The sequence below is a fragment of the Portunus trituberculatus genome, chromosome 50 (genome assembly GCF_017591435.1).
Source record: "Portunus trituberculatus isolate SZX2019 chromosome 50, ASM1759143v1, whole genome shotgun sequence".
NCBI lineage: Eukaryota > Metazoa > Arthropoda > Malacostraca > Decapoda > Portunidae > Portunus > Portunus trituberculatus.
Window position 1 is genome coordinate 1,240,001 of NC_059304.1, and position 21,448 is coordinate 1,261,448.

A 21,448-nucleotide genomic window follows, 5' to 3' on the forward strand; every position below is an offset into this window, starting at 1 on the left:
TGCCGGGGAATCGAACCCCGGTCCTCTGGCTTGTGAAGCCAGTGCTCTAACCACTGAGCCGGGCGGTGTGTGTGTGTGTGTGTGTGTGTGTGTGTGTGTGTGTGTGTGTGTGTGTGTGTGTGTGTGTGGATTTTTTGTAGATGTTTTAAGTAATGTTGATGACAAATCTGTAAAAAAAAAAAAAAAAAAAAAAAAAAAAAAAGTTACAAGCAGAAGTCATATTTACTTTAATTTCTAATTTCTTCTGAGGTCAGCAAGAGAGGTTCTGTGCAGTTTGCATACACAGGTACACTGTACAGTGGAAGGTATCACTTTGAATGTACACGTCCTTTTAGCATGGAAACACTACAAGAACAGTACCAGAGATTATTGTAATGGGAAAAATATTCTACTGCCTTCTGAGAAAGCTTCTGGGAATAGGGACACAACTTAAAGGAAATGCATGTACACAGCTAAGTAACAAAAATAGACACTTAATGCAATAAATACAGTTGACATCGGCTATCAACTATTCATTATGGGGAGAAAAAAAAAAAAAAAAAAAAATAAAATAATAATAATAATAATAATAATAATAAAATAAATAAAAAAAAAACTATGGCAAGTTCAGAGCAGTCTGAACTTAATGCCCTGGCACAGGGAAATAACGGAGGCCAAAATATCAGCTTTCTGCTTTTAACTGGCAGTGAATGTGTATCACAAGGGCGGGGTGCATGTGGCACCACCTGATCGAGCTTAAGTAGCACTCGGTCTAAATTGCGCTAATAAGCAATGCTCCACCTCCTATCTTGTGCTGTTTGCTTAAGACTGACCAATACAACTCTCTTAACAAGCAAAACTGAGAATCACAGGGCCAACCACGACTCTGCTCCAGCACCACGTTTTGATTTGTGCCTTTCATAGTTTTTATTCTTGCACTCATCCTGATTAAATTTCCCACATGATGCCTAAAACAAGCCACATTGCTACAGGACTGCTCAAACAAATTCACATCCCTGAGCACTGTAAATTAGAACTACCAGCACCACCAGCACACAATGAGAACCCTTGTTTAAGTGTTCAGCAATATCACTACAAGTTTTTCTTAAAATGACTGATTGTTTTAGTGATACCTTCCCAATGAAATTAATATAATCACCAATTAATGCAAGTATCATAAAATAATAAATCTATGGGAAATTTCAAAACATTTCACAAATGATGAAGATATATTTTTAGTGAAAAATTCACTGTTAATATATTCTATGAAATGCAAGCAATGTTTGCTTTTGCTCTTAGATCTGATCATTCATTTTTCATTCTTGTAACATTAGTAGTTTTGGACAACAACCATGAGTCAAGAATATTATCTTCAATAAGCAGATAGCTTGCAAATGCAAATATTATTCTGTCTATAACAGAATACTAAACACTTGAGGTGCTTTGGCTTTACTGTAATTTCATAAACCCATGTTTTCATCATTCTAAGAGACACATGTAGCTTTAGCATTTCTCTGGCAAGTGGCAGTGGTTGTGCTGGTAAGCTGCAAGAAGAAGGGAGGGGAGAAAATATATGTGTACACATGACTAGGCAAGCCAGCCCACAATTTAAACAGTGCTGACTACTTTATCAGGAGCTCCCATTACTTTGTCCACAATGTAAAATTTGTGTTTGTTGCCTACCAACCCTCTCACTACAGCAATGTTCTCCACCAAGAAGTTAAAGGGCATGGTGATGAGTGCCCCAGCCACACACATTGTCATCCGCAGCCACCCCAGACGGTCCACACGGAATGACTTAATTACACCAAAAATGTACATATAAAAGTTTACGGCTCCAACAAATGCTGCAACCACATTGATAAACCCAGGCACAGGAACAGGAAAGATGGTGCTTAGGACTACTGAGGCTAGAGCCAGGGGCATGGTGATCCACGAGTAGAGGGAGACAGCCAGAAGCCACTTGGTGCTCACCTAGGGAAAAACACAGTTTGAAATATGTACACAAGTGGACACAAAAATAGATAAATGGAGAATATAATATTGTACTGTGTCTATACTACTGTGTGGTGCAGGCACCTAATTTCCATGAAAAATGTAACAATGCCAAAACTGAGGAGCTTAAAGATACACTGACATAACCCGCAACAAATGAAGTGACAATGTGCATAAGGAACTTTGATGTGATGATATGATATGCATGAGTTTATACTTTATAACATTAAAAGGAATCCCAGTAAGAAATGGCAATATAGAAATACACATCACTTTGTGACATTAGAAGTAAAAATGAATATTAGTAACTATGATAACCTTAAATCCAGAAAGCCTTCTTTGTCTGGCAACACTTACTGGGATGTGTGGGCTGTGCACCACCAAGAGGATCCCCTGCAGCCACCTCTTTCGCTGCTGAAGGAAGTCATAGATGGTGAAGGGGGATTTCTCCCACATTTCTCCTTCAATGAAGTCAAAAGAGTAGCCTTCCCGCAGTGCCACCATACCAAAGTAGTTGTCCTCAGCCACACTCCCATCTGGGCCATGGTCAAAGGTCACCCGCCGCTCGGCACCAGTCTGAAAGTGTGGTCTCCTTATCAAGTTTTTAGAGGATTAAAGTGCCAGATAGAATGTTACAGTACATTATGGATTAATTTATCAATACTATCAATAAATACACACACCTTCAGAAAATTATAAGCACTTCATGATTAGCATACAGGAATTCTGTGGTAATATTCAAAGGTTAGGTCTGTATTCAGTGATTCAATATCATTATAACTTATCTAAAGAAAAAGCAATGCAAATCTTTACCTGAGTAACAACATAGGAACCCTTCCAGCCAAAGAGTGGCTTATGGAAAACCTTGAATTGAAACCTGAGCTTCCCCATGTCATCTGAGACTCGAAAGCTGTCTGCCAAAGTTGTGAACCAGTTCTTGATGTTTTCATTTGCATATGTTATCAACCCCTGCAATTCATGAGAAAGATAATATGAATAAAAATGATATTTTTCTTGTTAATGTACATCATAAAATTTCTATTGTGTTAATCAGTATGAAAGTTCATTATTTATACTGCTTTATCTTTTACATTCCTTCTGCAATATTCAGAAAGCAAAATGTTACATGAGCAAAGCATAAACAAATTAATTCCAAAAAAAAAGTACAATAAATAAAAAATAGGTCAACATAAAAAAGAGCATAAGTAGGAACCTGAAAAAAAAAAAGGTCATGTCATCACAACTGATTGCTGGAGTACACTACTGGCTCATCAGCTTTCACAACAACTATTACTGCTTATGTGACCATCATCTGCAAATCACAGTCAATCATCTTGGAAAAGAAAGCATTTGGAGGCAGACTGAGAATGAGATAAGAGGATCTTTTGATGCCTTGGAAGCTGCTATCTTATAAAGATGATTTCATGACAGTTTTACCATCTGTTAAGCAAGGAAAGGTGCCTTCTGGTACATACACACACTCAAGACTGAATTTATCATTCTTTTCCATTATGTTTACAAAACATAACCTTTAGATTAGCTCTACCAAAGAGAATTTTCACACAAACAATGACACAACTCAAGTATTTGTATTCTTTTGGGCATGTAAGATTGCCATCTTATGTTTCCTTTGTTAGGCTACTAAATCTTACGACAGTACAATTCTCTGCTGGAATTGTATGGATATCCAGAATCAGCAGTTCCATTCCTATTCCATTTGTCATGCAGCAACAGATAATTCATTGAAAAATACAGTGGAGACTCAATACTCAAAATTAATTTGTTCCAAATGGCTGTTTGAGTTTTAAGGGAAGCAGCAGCTTAGTGGATAAGGTAGTGAGTGTGGGATTGGACAGACATCCATGCATAAGTTCGAATCCCACCACATACAGCCTTAAAAACTTTGCCATTTGTCAAGTGGTTTAAAGTTACCTACATGTCACCATGATATATAGGTTCTAGAGTACTGGAGAGTCTGTGCATCAGGCGGGTCTGTACACATGTCCTGTGTAAAGTCCCACAACACAAACAGAGAGCGGAAATGATGAGGCTGTGTGCGTGCCAGAGAGAACCAGGCATTGTGTTTCCACCATAAGTGAGGTATGTTGTGGTCCACTAATGGTTTCAGTAGCACACATGAATGTCAGCGTTAGTCACTGCGCCACCTATTTTCATACAAAAACTAATATAACTTGTCAATGAATTCATCGTTGCTATGTCTGGCTGCCAAATAGTTGAGGATAAACATGTTTAGTCTCGATAAATAAGGAATTGTGTGGGTAGAGCGTAAATCCTCCATAAAATGTCCTTGGAGGGCAGCGCCAACCAGGGTACCCTACAGGGTGAGGCTGATAATCTGTGACATATTGCAATATCTCTCATTACTTTTAGAAAAATGGAATAATAGTTTTCTATTCAATTTAATGCATGATTTTTTTTTTTTTTTTTTTTGGGGCGCAGGAAATGCGTGGGATACAAGAGATATGAAGATTTCTGCAGGTGATTATATCATAACAGTAGACACCTACCAAAATGATAATTTACTCCCACCAAGGTTTAATAGCACTAGTTCAAGGGCTGCTGTGAACTTTCCATTAAAGCTAGTTGTGATCTCGCTGAACGTTTCCCTTTATGTCTCACAACTCAAGGGGGTAGTTACAGCCTGTCCTCTAAAGCCAAATCTCCTTCATCAAAACTACATGCACTTACTACACATACACCCTTCAATTAAAATTTAAAATAAAAAAATGGTGACTCTAAACCCAGCCTCAGATTCCCCCTCTGGGGAGGGGACCAGAAATGTCCCCAAGTCAGACTCCTCTCTTGACGATGATTTCAAATGTCTTGACACCTCCCTCAATTTTTTCTACATTAACTTCTGCAACATTAGCAGTCTTAGATCTAATTTTCAAGTTGTAGAACACCACCTCTCCTCTACTAAACTTCATCTTCTTTTCCTCACTGAAATACAGCTATCTGAGGCAACTGACAGTAGCCCCTTCTCTGTTCCCTCTTACTTTCTCTATTCTCATTTTCATTCCAAAGCTGGATGTTGTATCTATGTACGCAACGACTTAACTTGCTCTTGTGCCCACATTCTCGAATCTTCTGAGTTTTCCATCATCTGGCTTCGACTCAATAGTCACACTCTAACTAAATTTATCTGTGCTGTCTACCTCTCCCCTAACTCCTCTGACTATAGTAAATTCTTTTACTATTTAACTTTCAAAGTGGAGCACATTCTGTCCCTCTACCCTTTTGCAGAGATCTTCATTATTGGAAATCTCAATGTTCACCACCAGCTTTGGCTTTCCTCTCCCTTCACTGATCATCCTGGTGAACTAGCCTTCAACTTTGCTATCCTCCATGACCTAGAGCAACTGGTGCAACACCCTACTCATATTCTTGACCATCTTGAAGACACACCCAAAATTCTTGATCTCTTCTTACTTCTAATCCTTCTGCTTATGCTGTTACCCTATCATCTTCGTTGGGCTCCTCTAATCACAATCTCATTTCTATATCTTGTCTTATTTCTCCAATCCCTCCCCAAGATCCCCCTAAATGGAGGTGCCTCTGGCATTTGGCCTCTGCCAGTTAGGGGAACCTAAAGAACTATTATGCTGATTTTCCATGGAATGATTACTGTTTCTTTGTCAAAGACCCATCTCTTTGCTTTGTGCTGAACACATAACAGAGGTGATAGTGTCTGGCATAGAGACATACATTCCTCAACCAAAAAGGTACTTGAGCCTTCCATCTCCTGAATCTCACGCACTTTATATTTCTGCCCAGAATCATGCCAAGTCCGTTTTTAAACTTGCCAAACACTCCTTCATAAATAGAAAATGTCAAAATCTTTCAAACTCAAACTCCCTTCAGGACTTCTGGCATCTTGCCAAAAATGTTTCCAATAATTTTGCTTCTTCATCTTTTCCTCCTTTATTTCATCCTGATGGCACCAATGCCATCTCATCTGCCTCTAAGGCTGAACTCTTCTCTCAAATATTTGCTAACAACTCCACCTTGGATGATTCTGGACTTGTCCCTCCCTCTCCTCATCCCTCTGACTATTTCATGTCTTCAATGAAAATTCTTCATAATAATGTTTTCCATGCCCTCGCTGGCCTAAACCCTCAGAAGGCTTAGGATTGATTCACATTATTGGTCTGGTCTGGCTTCGCTCTCGCTCCGATCTCACTCCTGTCAAAGTCCTGGTGCATTCACATGTTCGGTCCGCTCTCGCTCCGCTATCGGTCCCATCCCTTCCTCTCCTTCAACACTAATGGAAGTCATACCACCAGTGACGGAGGATGTGTGACTTTTCTCCATCCAATTTGGCAGTGATCGCCACTGCACTTAACGAAGAAGAAAAAAAGCAAAAAAGTAGATTGTGGGTTCATCCTATGCTGAAAGATAGAAAGAGTGAAGGAAAGATACATACTTTATATCCTCATCATATTGATGATGAAATTAAATTTTTCAACTACTTGTGAACATTGGAACACTTGAAAAAAAAAAAAAAAAAAAAAAAAAAAAAAAAAAAAAAAATACCCTAAAAAAATTGAGGATGAAAACCACAAGATGTAATTAACTTTCGCATATTTTTTCCAGTGTACTCATATATATATATATATATATATATATATATATATATATATATATATATATATATATATATATATATATATATATATATATGTATATATATATGCCAACTGTAAAAATTATCCTTATATTAGTGATAAATAAAATTTTATTCTTTATCTAATTATTTATCTATCTTTTGCATGATCCCATTGTAATGTTTTCTTCTGATCCTCCATGTTTTATAGGATGAAAGGCAGAAACATTTCCCCATACAAAGGCTGAATCATGACTGGAGCGGACCGTTGCTAGTTCACACTGGCTGCAACAGTCCGGTCTCGCTCCGCTCTCGCTCCAGTCAAAATATCTTTTAAATGTATCACGACTGGAGCGATAGCGAACTGTTACTGCCAGTGTGAATGCTTACATTGAACATTAAACATTACTGAACCGGACCGAGACTGGAGCGAGAGCGGAGCGCGATCGAACCTATGGTGTGAATCAACCCTTATGGTCCTAATGGGGTCCCTCCTATTGTTCTCAAAAACTGTGCTTCCATGCTTGCACCTTGCCTGGCCAAACTCTTTCAACTATGACTATCGACTTCTACCTTTCCTTCTTGTTGGAAGTTTGCCCACATTCAGCCTGTTCTTAAAAAGAGTGACTGTTCTAATCTCTCAAACTATCATCCTATAGCTTTAATCTCTTTGCTTGTCTAAAGTTTTTAATCTATCCTGAATAGGAAGATTCTCAAACATTTGTCACTTCACAATCTTCTATCTGATCGTGAGTATGGCTTCCGTCAAGGTCACTCTATTGATGATCTTCTGGCTATCCTTACTGAGTCTTGGTCATCCTCTTTTAGAGATTTCAGTGAAACTGAAACTTTTGTTGTCGTGTTAGACATATCAAAAGCTTTTGATAGAGTCTGGCATAAAACTTTGATTTCAAAGCTGCCCTCCTACGGCTTCTGTCCTTCTCTCTGTAACTTTATCTCAAGTTTCCTTTCCGACCGTTCTATTGCTGCTGTGGTAGACGGCCACTGTTCTTCTCCTAAATCTATTAATAGTGGAGTTCCTCAGGGTTCTGTCTTGTCACCCACTCTCTTTCTATTATTCATTAATGACCTTCTTAACCAAACTTCTTGCCCTATCCACTCCTACGCTGATGATATCACCCTATATCTTTCCACATCCTTTCAGAGATGACCAACCCTTCAGGAAGTCAACATATCATGCAGGGACGCCACAGAATGCCTGACTTCCGATCTTTCTAAGATTTCCGATTGGGGCAGAGAAAATCTAGTAGTTTTCAATGCCTCAAAAACTCAATTCCTTATTCTATCAACTCAACACAACCTCCAATACAACTCTCCCCTCTTTTTCAATGACACTCAACTGTCTCCCTCTTCCACACTAAATATCCTCAGTCTGTCCTTTACTCATAATCTTAACTGGAAACTACACATCTCATCTCTTGCTAAACAGCTTCTATGAAGTTAAGCATTCTGAGGCATCTCCGCCAGTTTTTCTCGTCCCTCCAATTGCTAACTCTATACAAGGGCCTTATCCACCCCTGTATGGAGTACTCTTCGGTTGTTTTGGGGAGGTTCCAGTCACACAGTTTTACTAGATAGGGTGGAATCAAAAGCTTTTCATCTCATCAACTCCCTTCCTCTGACTAACTGTCTTCAGCCTCTTTCTCACTGCTGAAATGTTGCATCTCTTTCTATCTTTTATCACTACATATTTTCATGCTAACTGTTCTACTGATCTTGCTAACTGCATGCCTCCCCTCCTCCTGCAGCCTTGCTGCACAAGGCTTTCTTCTTCCTCTCATCCCTATTCTGTCCAACTCTCTGACGCAAGAGTTTACTAGTAATCTCAATCATTCATACCTTTCACTGGTAAACTCTGTAACTCCCTCCCTGCACCTGTATTTCCAACTTCCTACGACTTGTCTTCTTTTAAGAGGGAGGTATCGAGGCATTTGCTCCCTAATTTTGGCTGACATTTCCTCTTTGTAGAGAGCCAGCACTCAAGTGGGCCTTTTTAAATCTTTTCTTTTTTTTGCTCTTGGCTGACTCTTCCCTTCATAAAAAAAAAAAAAAAAAAAAAAAAAAAAACACACACACACACATACACACACACACTAACCACTGACCTGACCAAACTGGTGCCTGCCTTCTATAACAAAGTTGAGGATCCCTCGAATAGCAGCCTCAGTTGCCAGAGTTTCTTCATCCAAGTGAACTATCCAGTCTGTATCTGCTAAAAGGTTGACATCCTCCTCCAGGCAGTACTGTAATGCTCGAGCCTTGAACAGCGCTCCACTCTTGGGCCGATAACTTGACGGAACGACCACCTGAGAAGTAATTACAATAGGTCACTTGAAAAGTAATCTTGCTAATCTAAAGTACAAAATAAAACATGAAAATTTGCTCCTGGAAAATCTCACTTACCTCAACTCCCACTTAATTATTACAGAAGTAGATTTCAGATGATTCCCTTAATGCAATCATAAACATCATGGTGATAAGATCATACAAAGATGTATGTACACATAGACATTAAGAAAATATATAAAAATATTCTGAGGTGTACTTACATACAGCCATAAAACTCTAGTACAGGTAACTCGATTTACGGGTGTTTAATTTACACGTTTTTGTTATTATGCGACCGAAAAAATATTATAATTAATTTAATTTAAGCAATCGGTTTGCTTATACACGATTTGGCCCAACTGCATTTTCAAACTGCGCGCCAGAGAGTTCCACAGTTGGCCGATAGGTGGGAGCTCTGTTGCCATGGACACACTCTTCTGTAAGTGATGCAAAAAGAATTTTCCAAGAAAAAGCGCCTGACCATCATGCTGCAGTTTTTCAAGAAAACACCAATGGAAGATGTAGTACCAGAAAAGGATAAGGACAATCCCATAGAAGTGGTGGAAGCAGAGGAAGCACAGGTGGATGATGACGTCCTTGACTCGGAGGTGGACAGTGACGGCGTGTGCTTGGCGTCCTGCGTTTACTTTTTTACTAGTGTTTACTTTTATACTGAGGAGTTATTTCTGATAAGTGGATTTTTGATAAGGTGGAAAAGCTCAGAGGGAGATGGTGACTGACTGTGGTGTGAGTGGTGAAGGCAGTGATGCAGTGAGTGTTGTGTTTATGTATTCTTTGTTTTGTTGTTTTCTCATTATTTTTTTGCTTTCTCTTATTATTTCTTGCTTTTCCCTTTACTTTAAATGCACTTCTAGTATTTAGAATGGTAAATAATAAAAACATGTTAATTTAGCCAAATAAATAGAGTATTTTGTACAAATTTTTTTGGACCACATCCTGCGTTATTTATTGTTTCTTATGAAAATTACATGTTTGTTTTACGCGAATGCATCTATCGTGTAAATCGAGAGTTACCTGTATGTGGAAAAATACTACCTACTTATATACCTGGCTGGCAATCCCACACAGGGTGACCTGAACAAGGAACCAAAAAAATGCTAACATATATATTCTTAACGGTTTCACCAGTAAAACTTTACGTGAATGTTATTATCATCACATCAAGAAACTCAATGCATATATACTGACTGACCTGTCTGATCCTCTGGTTTTCGGGGAGGTCAATTTTTTTATCAGTAACAACCTCAATCATAAACTTTTCAAGGCCAACACGTAAGCAGGTATTAAGGTTGCGATTAACATTGGTTCTGACCAAGTCCGGGTAATCTCCACGTGTGACCACCCTCAGGCACAGGAATGGTGCTAAGAGAGGAGAACCCTTCAGTTTGGCTCTCTCAGGGAAGGCATTGAAGCAGATGAAGCCCAGGAAATTAAAAACTGCCTGTAAGAAAACAGACAAGTTATTAAGGTTCAGTATGTGGGGATCAGGTCACATTATATAATAAAATAATTGCAACACACATGTACATAATGATACCAAGTATTGAAAATAGACTATCAGTATGTGGGGATCAGGTCACATTATATAATAAAATAATTGCAACACACATGTACATAATGATACCAAGTATTGAAAATAGACTATCCTATTTCTTTCACCTGAGGCAGTGCCAGAAGAGGCAAGAGTCTCAACAGTTGAAAAAGGAGGGTGACTAGAGGAGGATATGCAGCTGTGGTGGGTGTTCCCCCCCAGAGGCCTCCGGCTCCCACCTCAAACAGGAACACCACGATGAGAAGGAGACACACGTGTGCCACATGCTTGGTGGTGTGCAATTTCTCAGAGAAGGCCGAGCTTACCCAACTCACCACCATTTTACCTGGATAGACAAAACAATAAATTTAGCATTGAGCTGTGAGATAGCACTGAACACCACACATCAGCCAGTAATTCTCTCTTAAATGATACAATATGCAATATTACAAAAGAATTTACAGCCTTGGATCCTTCCTAAGTTGTTTGATTACAATACTCAATCTAGCTACATGTAGGGCGAACAGGAAAGCATAGTAGAAGGCTTCTCCCTGTCCACACATCCCTAACTACAAAGTTAATATTATAAGAATATCTCTAACCTGTTTAGATAATCTTCATATCTATTGATATGCCTTTGTGAAAAGTTGATAAGTTAATAACTACACACACACACACACACACACACACACACACACATGGCGCAACATGGCGGCCGTGAACTCGAAAGAGGAATCAGACTTCACAGGGTTTCAAGGAATAATGGAGAAGAGCACTTATGTGAAGAAAATTCTGGAGTTAGAAGGTAAAATTGAAAAACTGTTTGAAAAGTATGAGGGCCTGGAAACGAGTTATGACAATGTAAAAAGAGACTGTGCCGATATGAAGAAGGAAAATGCAGCACTGAAAGAGGAAGTTAAGCTAATTAAAGTGAATTGCGAAAAATGTGGAGAATCTCTAGGAAAAGTGATGGAGAAGCAGGCTGAATGGAAAAAGTCAGGAAGTGGAAAGAAAGGAGGTAAATTACAAAGTTGCAAGTCTGGAAAAGGAAATCAAAGAGTCAGGGAGAAAACTTTGGGCCTTGCTGAAATTATAGATCAACAGATCATAGAAGAGAAGATAGCTGAGAAAGTGGTGAAGGTTATTAAGTCAAATGAGACATTGGTGAGGGAAACTGTAGACAAAAAGAGATGTGTGGTGATATTTGGTGTGGAGGAGGATAAGACACCGAGTAAAATGGAGAGAGAAAAACATAAAAAGGTGATAAATAATATCATTAATGTGGTGCAGGAGGAGGAAAAGACCTAGTACAAGAAATAGAGGACTTCCATAGAATTGGAAAGTTCACAAGAGAAGGTATGAGGCCAATAAGAATCAAACTTAAGTCACAAAAGGATGTAGATGAATTGGTGGAGAAGTCATGGAGGCTAGCCCAGCAGGAAACAACAAGGAAGATTTGGTTGAGAAGAGATCTCGGTGAAAAGGAAAGAGAAATGTTAAATGAGTTGAGAAAGGAGGCTTTGAAAAAAATGAAGAGAGGACAGAAGAGGAGAAGAAAGAGTTTTTCTGGAGAATCTTGGATATGAGACTGAGGAAGTGGTTCATAACCCAGAAAAGTACAGCAAGAAAGGACTAAAGAAACTTACATATGAGCGAAATGTAATGTATTCCAACATAAATGGAGTGATATCGGGATTTTAGAACTCAACGATTACTTGAGGGACAAGAACCCAGATATTGTGGGTCTTACTGAAACAAAACTGAGAGAGGAGAAGACCTGATGAAGGTTGGAGAAGGAAATATAACGTTTGGAAAAGAAATAGAGTAGGTAAGATGGGAGGAGGAGTGATGTTGCTGGTTAAAAAGATATAAAGGTGGATCAAGTGAAAAAGGTATGGGAAAGGCAGAAGTGCTAAAGATCAGAGCAGAAACTAATGAAGGAAAAAGAGGCACTACATAGTGGTGTACGTACCACCTAAGACAAATGCATGGTCAGTACAGGAATATGAAGAAATGATAAGTGATACAGGAACATGTCTGGAAGAAATGTTGGGTGGCTGTGAACGAACTATAATGATGGGAGATTTTAATTGTAAAGAGGTGTGTTGGGAGGACTGGTCAATGGAAGGATCAGAGACAACATGGGGAAATACACTATTGACACTGGCAATGGAAAATGTGTTAACTCAGTGGGTCAAAGAAGATACTAGGTTTGGAGGAGAGGGAGCATCGTCAAGACTGGACTTGGTCTTTAGTACAGAGCCAATGGTCATTGAGGAGATGAGGGTGGAGTGCCCTTTAGCAAAGAGTGATCATGCAGTTTTGGAGTTCAAGGTGATAGACGAAGAGAAATCTAGAAGAAATGAAGAATATAAAGTGGGAAGATGGAATTATGCCAAGACAGATTTTGGAAACCTAAAGAAATTCTTTCAAGAGACAAATTGGATGAAATTCAAGAGTGCTAAGGAGCAAATGAAAAGTGGAAGGAATTTATAAAAATATACAAAGAAGGTGAGAAAAATTTGTACCAATAAGACAACATAGAGAAGTTGGAAAGCAGGACTGGTTTAACGATAGATGTGAAAAGGCTAGAACAAGAAAAGAGGATGCATGGAAGAGGTGGAGAAGGAAAAGACGGATTAAGCAGTGGGAAAGTTACAAAAGAGCAAGAAATGAATATGTGTTGATTAGAAGAGAAGAAAGAAAGAAACAAGAAAAGGATATAATTGATAAATGTAAAGACCAACCAAGGCTTTTTACAGACATGTGAACAACAACATCAAAAATAGAGAAAGTATTGAAAGTTTAGAAGTAAATGGAGTATGCAGTGAAGATCCCAGGAAATGGCAGAGGCTATGAATGGATGCTTTCGGAAGGTATTCACAAAGGAGACTGCTTTTGACAAACCACTGGTAATGGAACAGAAAGGGATTATGAAGGAGTTTCAAGTAACTGTGGAGGAGATCAAGAACATGATGGGGAGTTTAGAAGTGAGAAAAGCTGTGGGACCTGATGGGGTATCAGGATGGATTTTAAGAGAATGCAGGGAGCAATTGGCAGAAAAAGTTTGTGAAGTAATTGATGCCTCATTAAGGGAAGGTGTAGTGCCCCAAGACTGGAAAAGAGCTAACATTGTCCCAATCTATAAATCAGGTAACAAGAGAGACCCATTGAACTATAGACCAGTGTCACTTACAAGTGTGGTAGCTAAGATGTGTGAGAGGGTGGTGAAGACTAGATGGACAGACTTCTTGGAGAAAAATGACATACTTTGTGAGTGTCAATTTGGTTTTAGAAAAGGCGTTCATGCACGACAAACCTGATATGTTACTATTCGAGGGTGATAGATGTAATACAGGAAAGAGATGGTTGGGCTGATGGAATATATCTGGATTTAAAAAGGCCTTTGATAAGGTACCACACCAGAGACTGATCTGGAAACTTGAAATGGTAGGAGGAGTGCATGGCAGTTTACTAAAATGGATGGAAGACTTTTGGTAGGAAGAGAAATGAGAACAATAATTAAGGACAGACCATCAGAATGGGGATTGGTGGAGAGTGGAGTTCCACAGGGATCAGTGTTGGCACCAGTAATGTTCGCAGTCTACATAAATGACATGGTGGATGGGGTGTCCAGTTATGTGAGCCTATTTGCAGACGATGCAAAATTGTTAAGAAAAGTGAGATGTGACAAAGATTGCGAACTACTCCAGGAAGACTTGGACAGAATATGGAAATGGAGCTGTACATGGCAAATGGAGTTCAACACGACAAAATGCAAGAAAATAGAGTTTGGCAAGAGTGAAAGAAGAATCAGGAGTATGTACAAGATAGGAAATGAAGACATAAAACCAGTCATGAAGAAAAAGACCTTGGGGTGACAATTACCAATGACCTATCGCCAGAGAGACATATAAACAAAATAATTGGAGAAGTATTGAACTTATTGAGGAACATAAGAGTGGCGTTCGTATATCTAGATGAAGAAATGATGAAGAAAATAATTACTGCAATGATAAGACCGAGGCTTGAATATGCAACAATACAGTGGGCTCGAACTTAAAGAAACACATAAGGAAACTAGAGAAAGTACAGAGGGCTGCAACAAAATGGTGCCTGACTTAAGAGATTTGACTTATGAAGACAGACTGAAAAGAATGCAACTTCCAACCCTGGAAAACAGAAGAGAAAGGGGAGACCTGATAGCAATATACAGAGTGATGATTGGCATGGAAAAATGGATAGGGAAGATCTGTGTATGTGGAATGGAAGAATGTCGAGAGGGCATGGGAAAAACTAAAATGGCCACTTATAGGAGAGATGTGAAAAATATAGCTTCCTCATAGAAGGGTGGAAGCATGGAATAGTTTAGACGTGGAAGTGGTCAACGCAAGGAATATTCATGATTTTAAGAAAAAGCTGGACATTAATAGATATGGAGACGGGACAACACGAGCATAGCTCTTTTCCCGTATGTTACAATTAGGTAAATACAATTAGGTAAATACACACACACACACACACACACACACACACACACACACAGAGGAGTAGTGTGGACCCCTCATAAAAAGACACACATAAGGAAGTTGGAGAGACTACAAAAAATGGCTACAAGAATGGTTCCAGAATTTGAAGGGATGACATGAGAGACTAAAGACTATGGATCTACCAACCCCAGAACAGAGAAGGGAGAGAGGATCTGATACAAGTTTATAAATTGATCAACGGAATGGATCAAGTGGATAATGAGCATAAAGAGGTGTAAAACTACAATAGGTAAACACACACACACACACACACACACACACACACACACACACACACACACACACAAAAACACACAGTAGCTCAGTGGTTAGAGTGCTGGAAAAGAGAGGACTGGAGTTGATTGGCCGGGTGGAGATATTTGGGTGTGTCCTTTCACGTGGAGCCCTGTTCACAGTGAGTAGGACAGGATGTAAATCGAGGAGTTGTGACTTTGTTGTGGTGGTGGTGTGCCTGGTCTCAGGCCTATGAAGATGGAAATAATGAGCTCTGAGCTGTGTAGGGTAAGTGGCTGTCTGAGACTGCAGAGATCAAACAGTGAAAGTGAAACACATACACACACACACACACACACACACACACACACACACACACACACACACACACACACACACACACACACACACACACACACACACACACACACAAGATTCAGAGGAAACGACGAGCCGGTGAGATTGGACCTAGATTTTACAAGGGGTATACAAATGAATGATGATATAAGATATAAGTGCCCATTGGGAAAGAGTGACCATGCAATATTAGAAATAGATATAGAAGATAGAAAGGAAGATAGAGACGATTCATACAAAGGAGACCGATTAAATTACAGAAAGGCTGATATTGAGAATCTCAAGAACTATTTTAAAAACGTAGACTGGGAGGAGATGGAAAACTCAGAGACAATGCAAGACAAATATAATTTATTTTTGGAAATATACAAAACAGGAGTCAGGGAATATGTTCCGAAATATAGACCTAAAGAAGAAGGAAAAAAAGATTGGTTTAATGCAAGGTGTGCTAGGGCAAAGGAGAAAAGAGATGGAGCATGGAAAAGGTGGAGGAGAAAAAGAAATCCAGCAAATAAGGAAAACTTCAAAGCAGCGAGAAATGAATATATTAAGGTGAGGATGGAAGAGGAAAAGAACTTCGAAAAAGACATTGTCGAAAAATGTAAGGAGCAACCAAAATTGTTCTATAGATTCATAAATGGAAAAATTAGGCAAAAAGAAACAATAGAAAGGTTAAAAGGAGAGAACGGATGGTGGAAGACCCAAAAAGTATGGCAGAACTATTAAATAAAAAATTCCAGGAGGTCTTTACGAAGAAATCCAAATTTGAGAGGCCACAGAGTAATAGAGAGACAATCTATATGAAAGAGATTAAAGTAACCAAGCTTGAAATAAAAGAGTTAATGAAGGAACTGGATGAAGACAAGGCAATGGGACCAGATGAAGTCTCAGGCAGAATACTGAAAGAATGTAGGGAAGAACTAGCAAGTCTTATATACATCATCATAAAATGCTCAATAGAAAATGGAACAGTATCAGTAGAATGGAAAAGAGCTGAGGTGGTTCCCATATATAAGAGCAGAAGGAAGGAAGAACCTTTAAATTACAGACCAGTATCACTAACTAGTGTAATATGCAAGATGTGTGAAAGAATAATAAAGAAACAATGGATCGAATTCCTTGAAGACAACAAATTAATATCAAATAGCAAATTTGGTTTTAGAAAAAGACTGTCTTGTATAACTAATTTATTGAGTTTCTATTCTAGAATAGTTGATAGAGTACAAGAGAGAGAGGGATGGGTTGACTGTATTTATTTGGATTTAAAAAAGGCGTTTGACAAAGTGCCACATGCAAGATTACTATGGAAGTTAGAGGAGAAGAGTGGCTTAAAAGGAAGCACATTGAGATGGATAGAAAATTATTTGAGAGGGAGAGAAATAAGGACGGTAGTTAAAGATATGAAGTCCAAGTGGAGTGCATTAGAAAGCGGAGTGCCACAGGGGTCAGTATTGGCACCAATACTTTTCCTTATTTATATTAATGACATGCCAGAAGAAGTGAACAGCTACATAAATCTGTTTGCAGATGATACGAAACTGTACAGAGTTATAAAGCAAAAGCAGGATTGTGAAATACTTCAAGAAGACCTAAATAAGATCTGGGAATGGAGTAAGAAGTGGGAAATGGAATTCAATGTGAACAAAAGCCATGTCATGGAAATGGGAAAGAGTGAAAGACGACCTGTGGGAATCTATAAGATGGGAGATGGAGTAGAACTGGAGAAAGTTAAAAAGGAAAAGGACTTATGAGTGATGGAAGAAAACAATCAACCAGTAAGATATTGATAGAATTTTTAGAGAAACATAATTTGCTAAGGAATATTGGAGTAACGTTTCACTACATGGACAAAGAAATGATGAAGAAATTGATAAGTACTATAATAAGACCCAGATTGGAATATGCAGGAGTAGTGTGGATCATAAAAGAAACACATAAGGAAATTGGAAAGGCTACAAAAATAGCTACAAGAATGGTTCCAGAATTTGAAGGATGACATATGAGGAGAGACTAAAGGCTATGGATCTACCATGGAACAAAGAAGGGAGAGAGGAGACCTGATACAAGTTTATAAATTGATCAACGGAATGGACCAGTGCAGTAGTGTGGACCCCTCATAAAAAGAAACACATAAGGAAATTGGAAAGGCTACAAAAAATAGCTACAAGAATGGTTCCAGAATTTGAAGGGATGACATATGAGGAGAGACTAAAGGCTATGGATCTACCAACCCTGGAACAAAGAAGGGAGAGAGGAGACCTGATACAAGTTTATAAATTGATCAACGGAATGGACCAAGTGGATAATGAGACACTGATCCTGAGAGAAGAATATGACATCCGAAGCACAAGATCGCATCGCATAGTAAAAAGCTGAGAAAAGGAAGATGTCTGAGAGATATTAAAAAATATAGTTTCCTGCAGAGATGTATTGAGACGTGGAACAGTTTAAATGAAGAAGTAGTGTCTGCAACGAGTGTGCATACTTTTAAAGTAAGATTGGATAAGTGTAGATATGGAGACAGGGCCACACGAGCATAAAGCCCAGGCCCTGTAAAACTACAACTATGTAAATACAACTAGGTAAATACACACACACACACACACACAATTAGATTAGTGTAGTGGTTAGAGACTCACAATGAGAGGGAGGTTGAGTGAAGGAGAAGGAAATGGGCAAGTCTTAATGTGTGGTGTTCATAGCAGTAAATAGGTATGGATATAATGAGTTGTGGTGGTTTTGGTGTGTGTGTGTGTTAATGTGGTCTCAGTAGAAGATGGTCTATGAGCTCTGAGCTGTGAATGGGAAGACTGGCTGGGTGACCAGCAGATGACCGAGGTGAATTACACACCTAATTGCTCTATATAAGGCATGGAAGGGGATGGACATAGTTGACAAAGAAGACCTATTTGTGTGGGACTTAAGAAATACAAGGGACACAACATGAAATTGAAAAAGAACACATGTAGAAGAGACATGAAGAAATATAGCTTTCCAAACAGAAGCATACAAATATGGAACAAGTTGGATGAAACAGTAGTTCAAGCAAGAAATATTAAGGTATTGAAGGCTAAACTGGATGACTACAGGTATGGAGACAGGACAGCACAAGCATAACTCTTTTCCTGTAAAACACAATTAGGTTAATACAACTAGGTAAATAAATACACACACACACACACATGCAAGATGTGCTAGGGCAAAGGAGAAAAGAGATGGAGCATGGAAAAGGTGGAGGAGAAATAGAAATCCAGAAAATAAGGAAAACTTCAAAACAGCAAGAAATGAATATGCTAAGGTGAGAAAGAAAGAAGAAAGGAACTATGAAAAGGACATTGTTGAAAAATGTAAGGAACAACCGAAATTGTTCTACAGATTCATAAATGGAAAAATAAGGCAAAAAGAAATAATAGAGAGGTTAAAAGAAGAGAACAGGATGGTGGAAGACCCAAAAAGTATGGCAGAACTGATAAATAGTAAATTTCAGGAGGTCTTTACTAAGGAATCCAAATTCGAAAGACCACAGGGTAATAGAGAGACTGTCCATATGAAAGAGATTAAAGTAACCAAGTTTGAAATAAAAGAGTTCATGACGGAATTAGATGAAGAGAAGGCAATGGGACTGGATGAAGTCTAAGGCAGAATATTAAAAGAATGTAGAGAAGAACTAGCAAGTCCTATCTATATACATCATAAAATGCTCAATAGAAAATGGAACAGTACCAGTAGAATGGAAAAGAGCTGAGGTGGTTCCCATATATGAGCGGAAGGAAGGAAGAACCTTTAACTTGGAGACCGGTATCACTAACTAGTGTAATATGCAAGATGTGTGAAAGAATAATAAAGAAACAATGGATTGAGTTTCTTGAAGACAACAAATTATCACCAAATAGCCAATTTGGTTTTAGAAAAGGTCCGGTCGTGTGTACCAAATTTATTGAGTTTCTACTCTAGAATAGTTGATAAAGTACAAGAGAGAGAGGGATGGATTGACTGTATTTATTTAGATTTAAAAAAGGCGTTTGATAAAGTGCCACAAGAAAGATTACTGTGGAATTTAGAGGAGAGAGGTGGTTTAAAAGGAAGCACATTGAGATGGATGGAAAATTACTTGAGGGGGAGAGAAATAAGAACGGTAGTTAAAGATATTAAGTCCAAGTGGAGACCAGTAGACAGCGGAGTGCCACAGGGGTCAGTATTGGCGCCAATACATTTTCTCATTTATAAAAAAGACATTTCAGAGGGTGTGAACAGCTACATAAATCTGTTTGCAGACGATGCAAAACTGTGCAGTCATAAAACAAAAAGAGGATTGTGAAATACTGCAGGAAGACTTAAACAAGATCTGGAAATGGAGTAAAAAATGCGAGATGGAATTCAATGTGGACAAAAGCCATGTCATGGATGGAGTAGAACTAGAAAAAAGTAAAAAAGGAAAAGGACTTGGGAGTGATGATGGAAGAAAACAATCAACCAGTAAGCCATATTGATAGAATTTTCAGAGAGACATATAATTTGCTAAGGAATACTGGACTAGCATTTCACTACATGGACAAAGAAATGATGAAGAAATTGATAAGTACTATAATAAGACCCAGATTGGAATATGCAGGAGTTGTGTGGACCCCCCATTAAAAGAAACACATAAGAAAATTGGAGAGACTACAAAAAATGGCTGCAAGAGAGGTTCCAGAATTTGAAGGGATGACATATGAGGAGACTAAAGGCTATGGATCTACCAACCCTGGAACAAAGAAGGGAGAGAGGGGATCTGATACAAGTTTACAAATTGATCAACGGAATGGACCAAGTGGATAATGAGAAACTGATCCTGAGAGAAGAATATGACATTCGAAGTACAAGATCGCATAGTAAAAAGCTGAGAAAGGGATGATGTCTGAGAGATGTTTAAAAATATAGTTTCCTGCAGAGATGTATTGAGACGTGGAACAGTTTGAATGAATAAGTAATGTCTGCAACAACTGTGCATACTTTTAAAGTAAGATTGGATAAGTGTAGATATGGAGACGGGGCCACACGAGCATAAAACTACAACTAGGTAAATACAACTAGGTAAATACACACACACACACACATCTGGATATTAATAAATCAATGGGGCCTGATGGCATATCTGGGAGGTTGCTAAAAGAATGTAAGGATCAATTGTTGAACCCCATATTTGATATTGTGGATACCTCCATACGAACAGGATTAGTCCCGAAAGAGTGGAAAAGAGCTGACATTGTGCCTATATATAAGAATGGTAGTAGAATGGAACCGCTAAATTATAGACCAGTATCGTTGACTAGTATATTGTGCAAGGTATGTGAAGAAGTAATTAAAGCTAAGTGGAATGAGTATCTAGAAAGTGAAAACATTCTGAGTGAAAGGCAGTTTGGTTTCAGAAAAGGAAGATCGTGTGTATCCAATTTATTATGTTTTTATTCAAGAGTGACTGACATACTGCAACATAGAGAGGGATGGGTGGATGCTATCTACCTGGACTTGAGAAAGGCCTTTGATAAAGTACCACACAATAGACTGATGTGGAAACTAAAGATGACTGGAGGAGTAAATGATAAACTAGCAAAATGGATGGAAAATTACTTAATGGGAAGAGAAATGAGAACAGTGGTGAGAGGAAAGAAGTCCGAGTGGAAGAAGGTAACCAGTGGAGTTCCACAAGGGTCAGTGCTGGGTCCCATCATGTTTTTGATTTATGTTAATGATATGCCAGTAGGAATTGACAGTTATATGAACATGTTTGCGGACGATACTAAAATTATGAGGAGAGTAAAGAATGTGGAAGATTGTAACAAGTTACAG

At 38.6% G+C, this 21,448-nt stretch overlaps 1 protein-coding gene across 3 annotated transcripts in view; it reads right to left on the minus strand.

The window, feature by feature from the left end:
* Positions 1-65: 65 nt before the first annotated feature.
* The window catches only part of LOC123500180 (beta-1,4-mannosyltransferase egh-like), a 93,955-nt gene continuing 72,572 nt past the window's right edge, over positions 66-21,448 (minus strand). For all 3 annotated transcript variants that reach the window (XM_045248908.1, XM_045248909.1, XM_045248907.1), the window contains 6 exons: positions 10,628-10,845; positions 10,161-10,409; positions 8,725-8,925; positions 2,788-2,943; positions 2,332-2,550; positions 66-1,953 (listed from right to left, as the gene is read on the minus strand). In XM_045248908.1, coding sequence (XP_045104843.1) covers positions 1,588-1,953; positions 2,332-2,550; positions 2,788-2,943; positions 8,725-8,925; positions 10,161-10,409; positions 10,628-10,840 — 1,404 coding nt within the window. In that variant the 5' untranslated portion in view covers positions 10,841-10,845 and the 3' untranslated portion in view covers positions 66-1,587. The remainder of the gene's footprint in view (positions 1,954-2,331; positions 2,551-2,787; positions 2,944-8,724; positions 8,926-10,160; positions 10,410-10,627; positions 10,846-21,448) is intronic.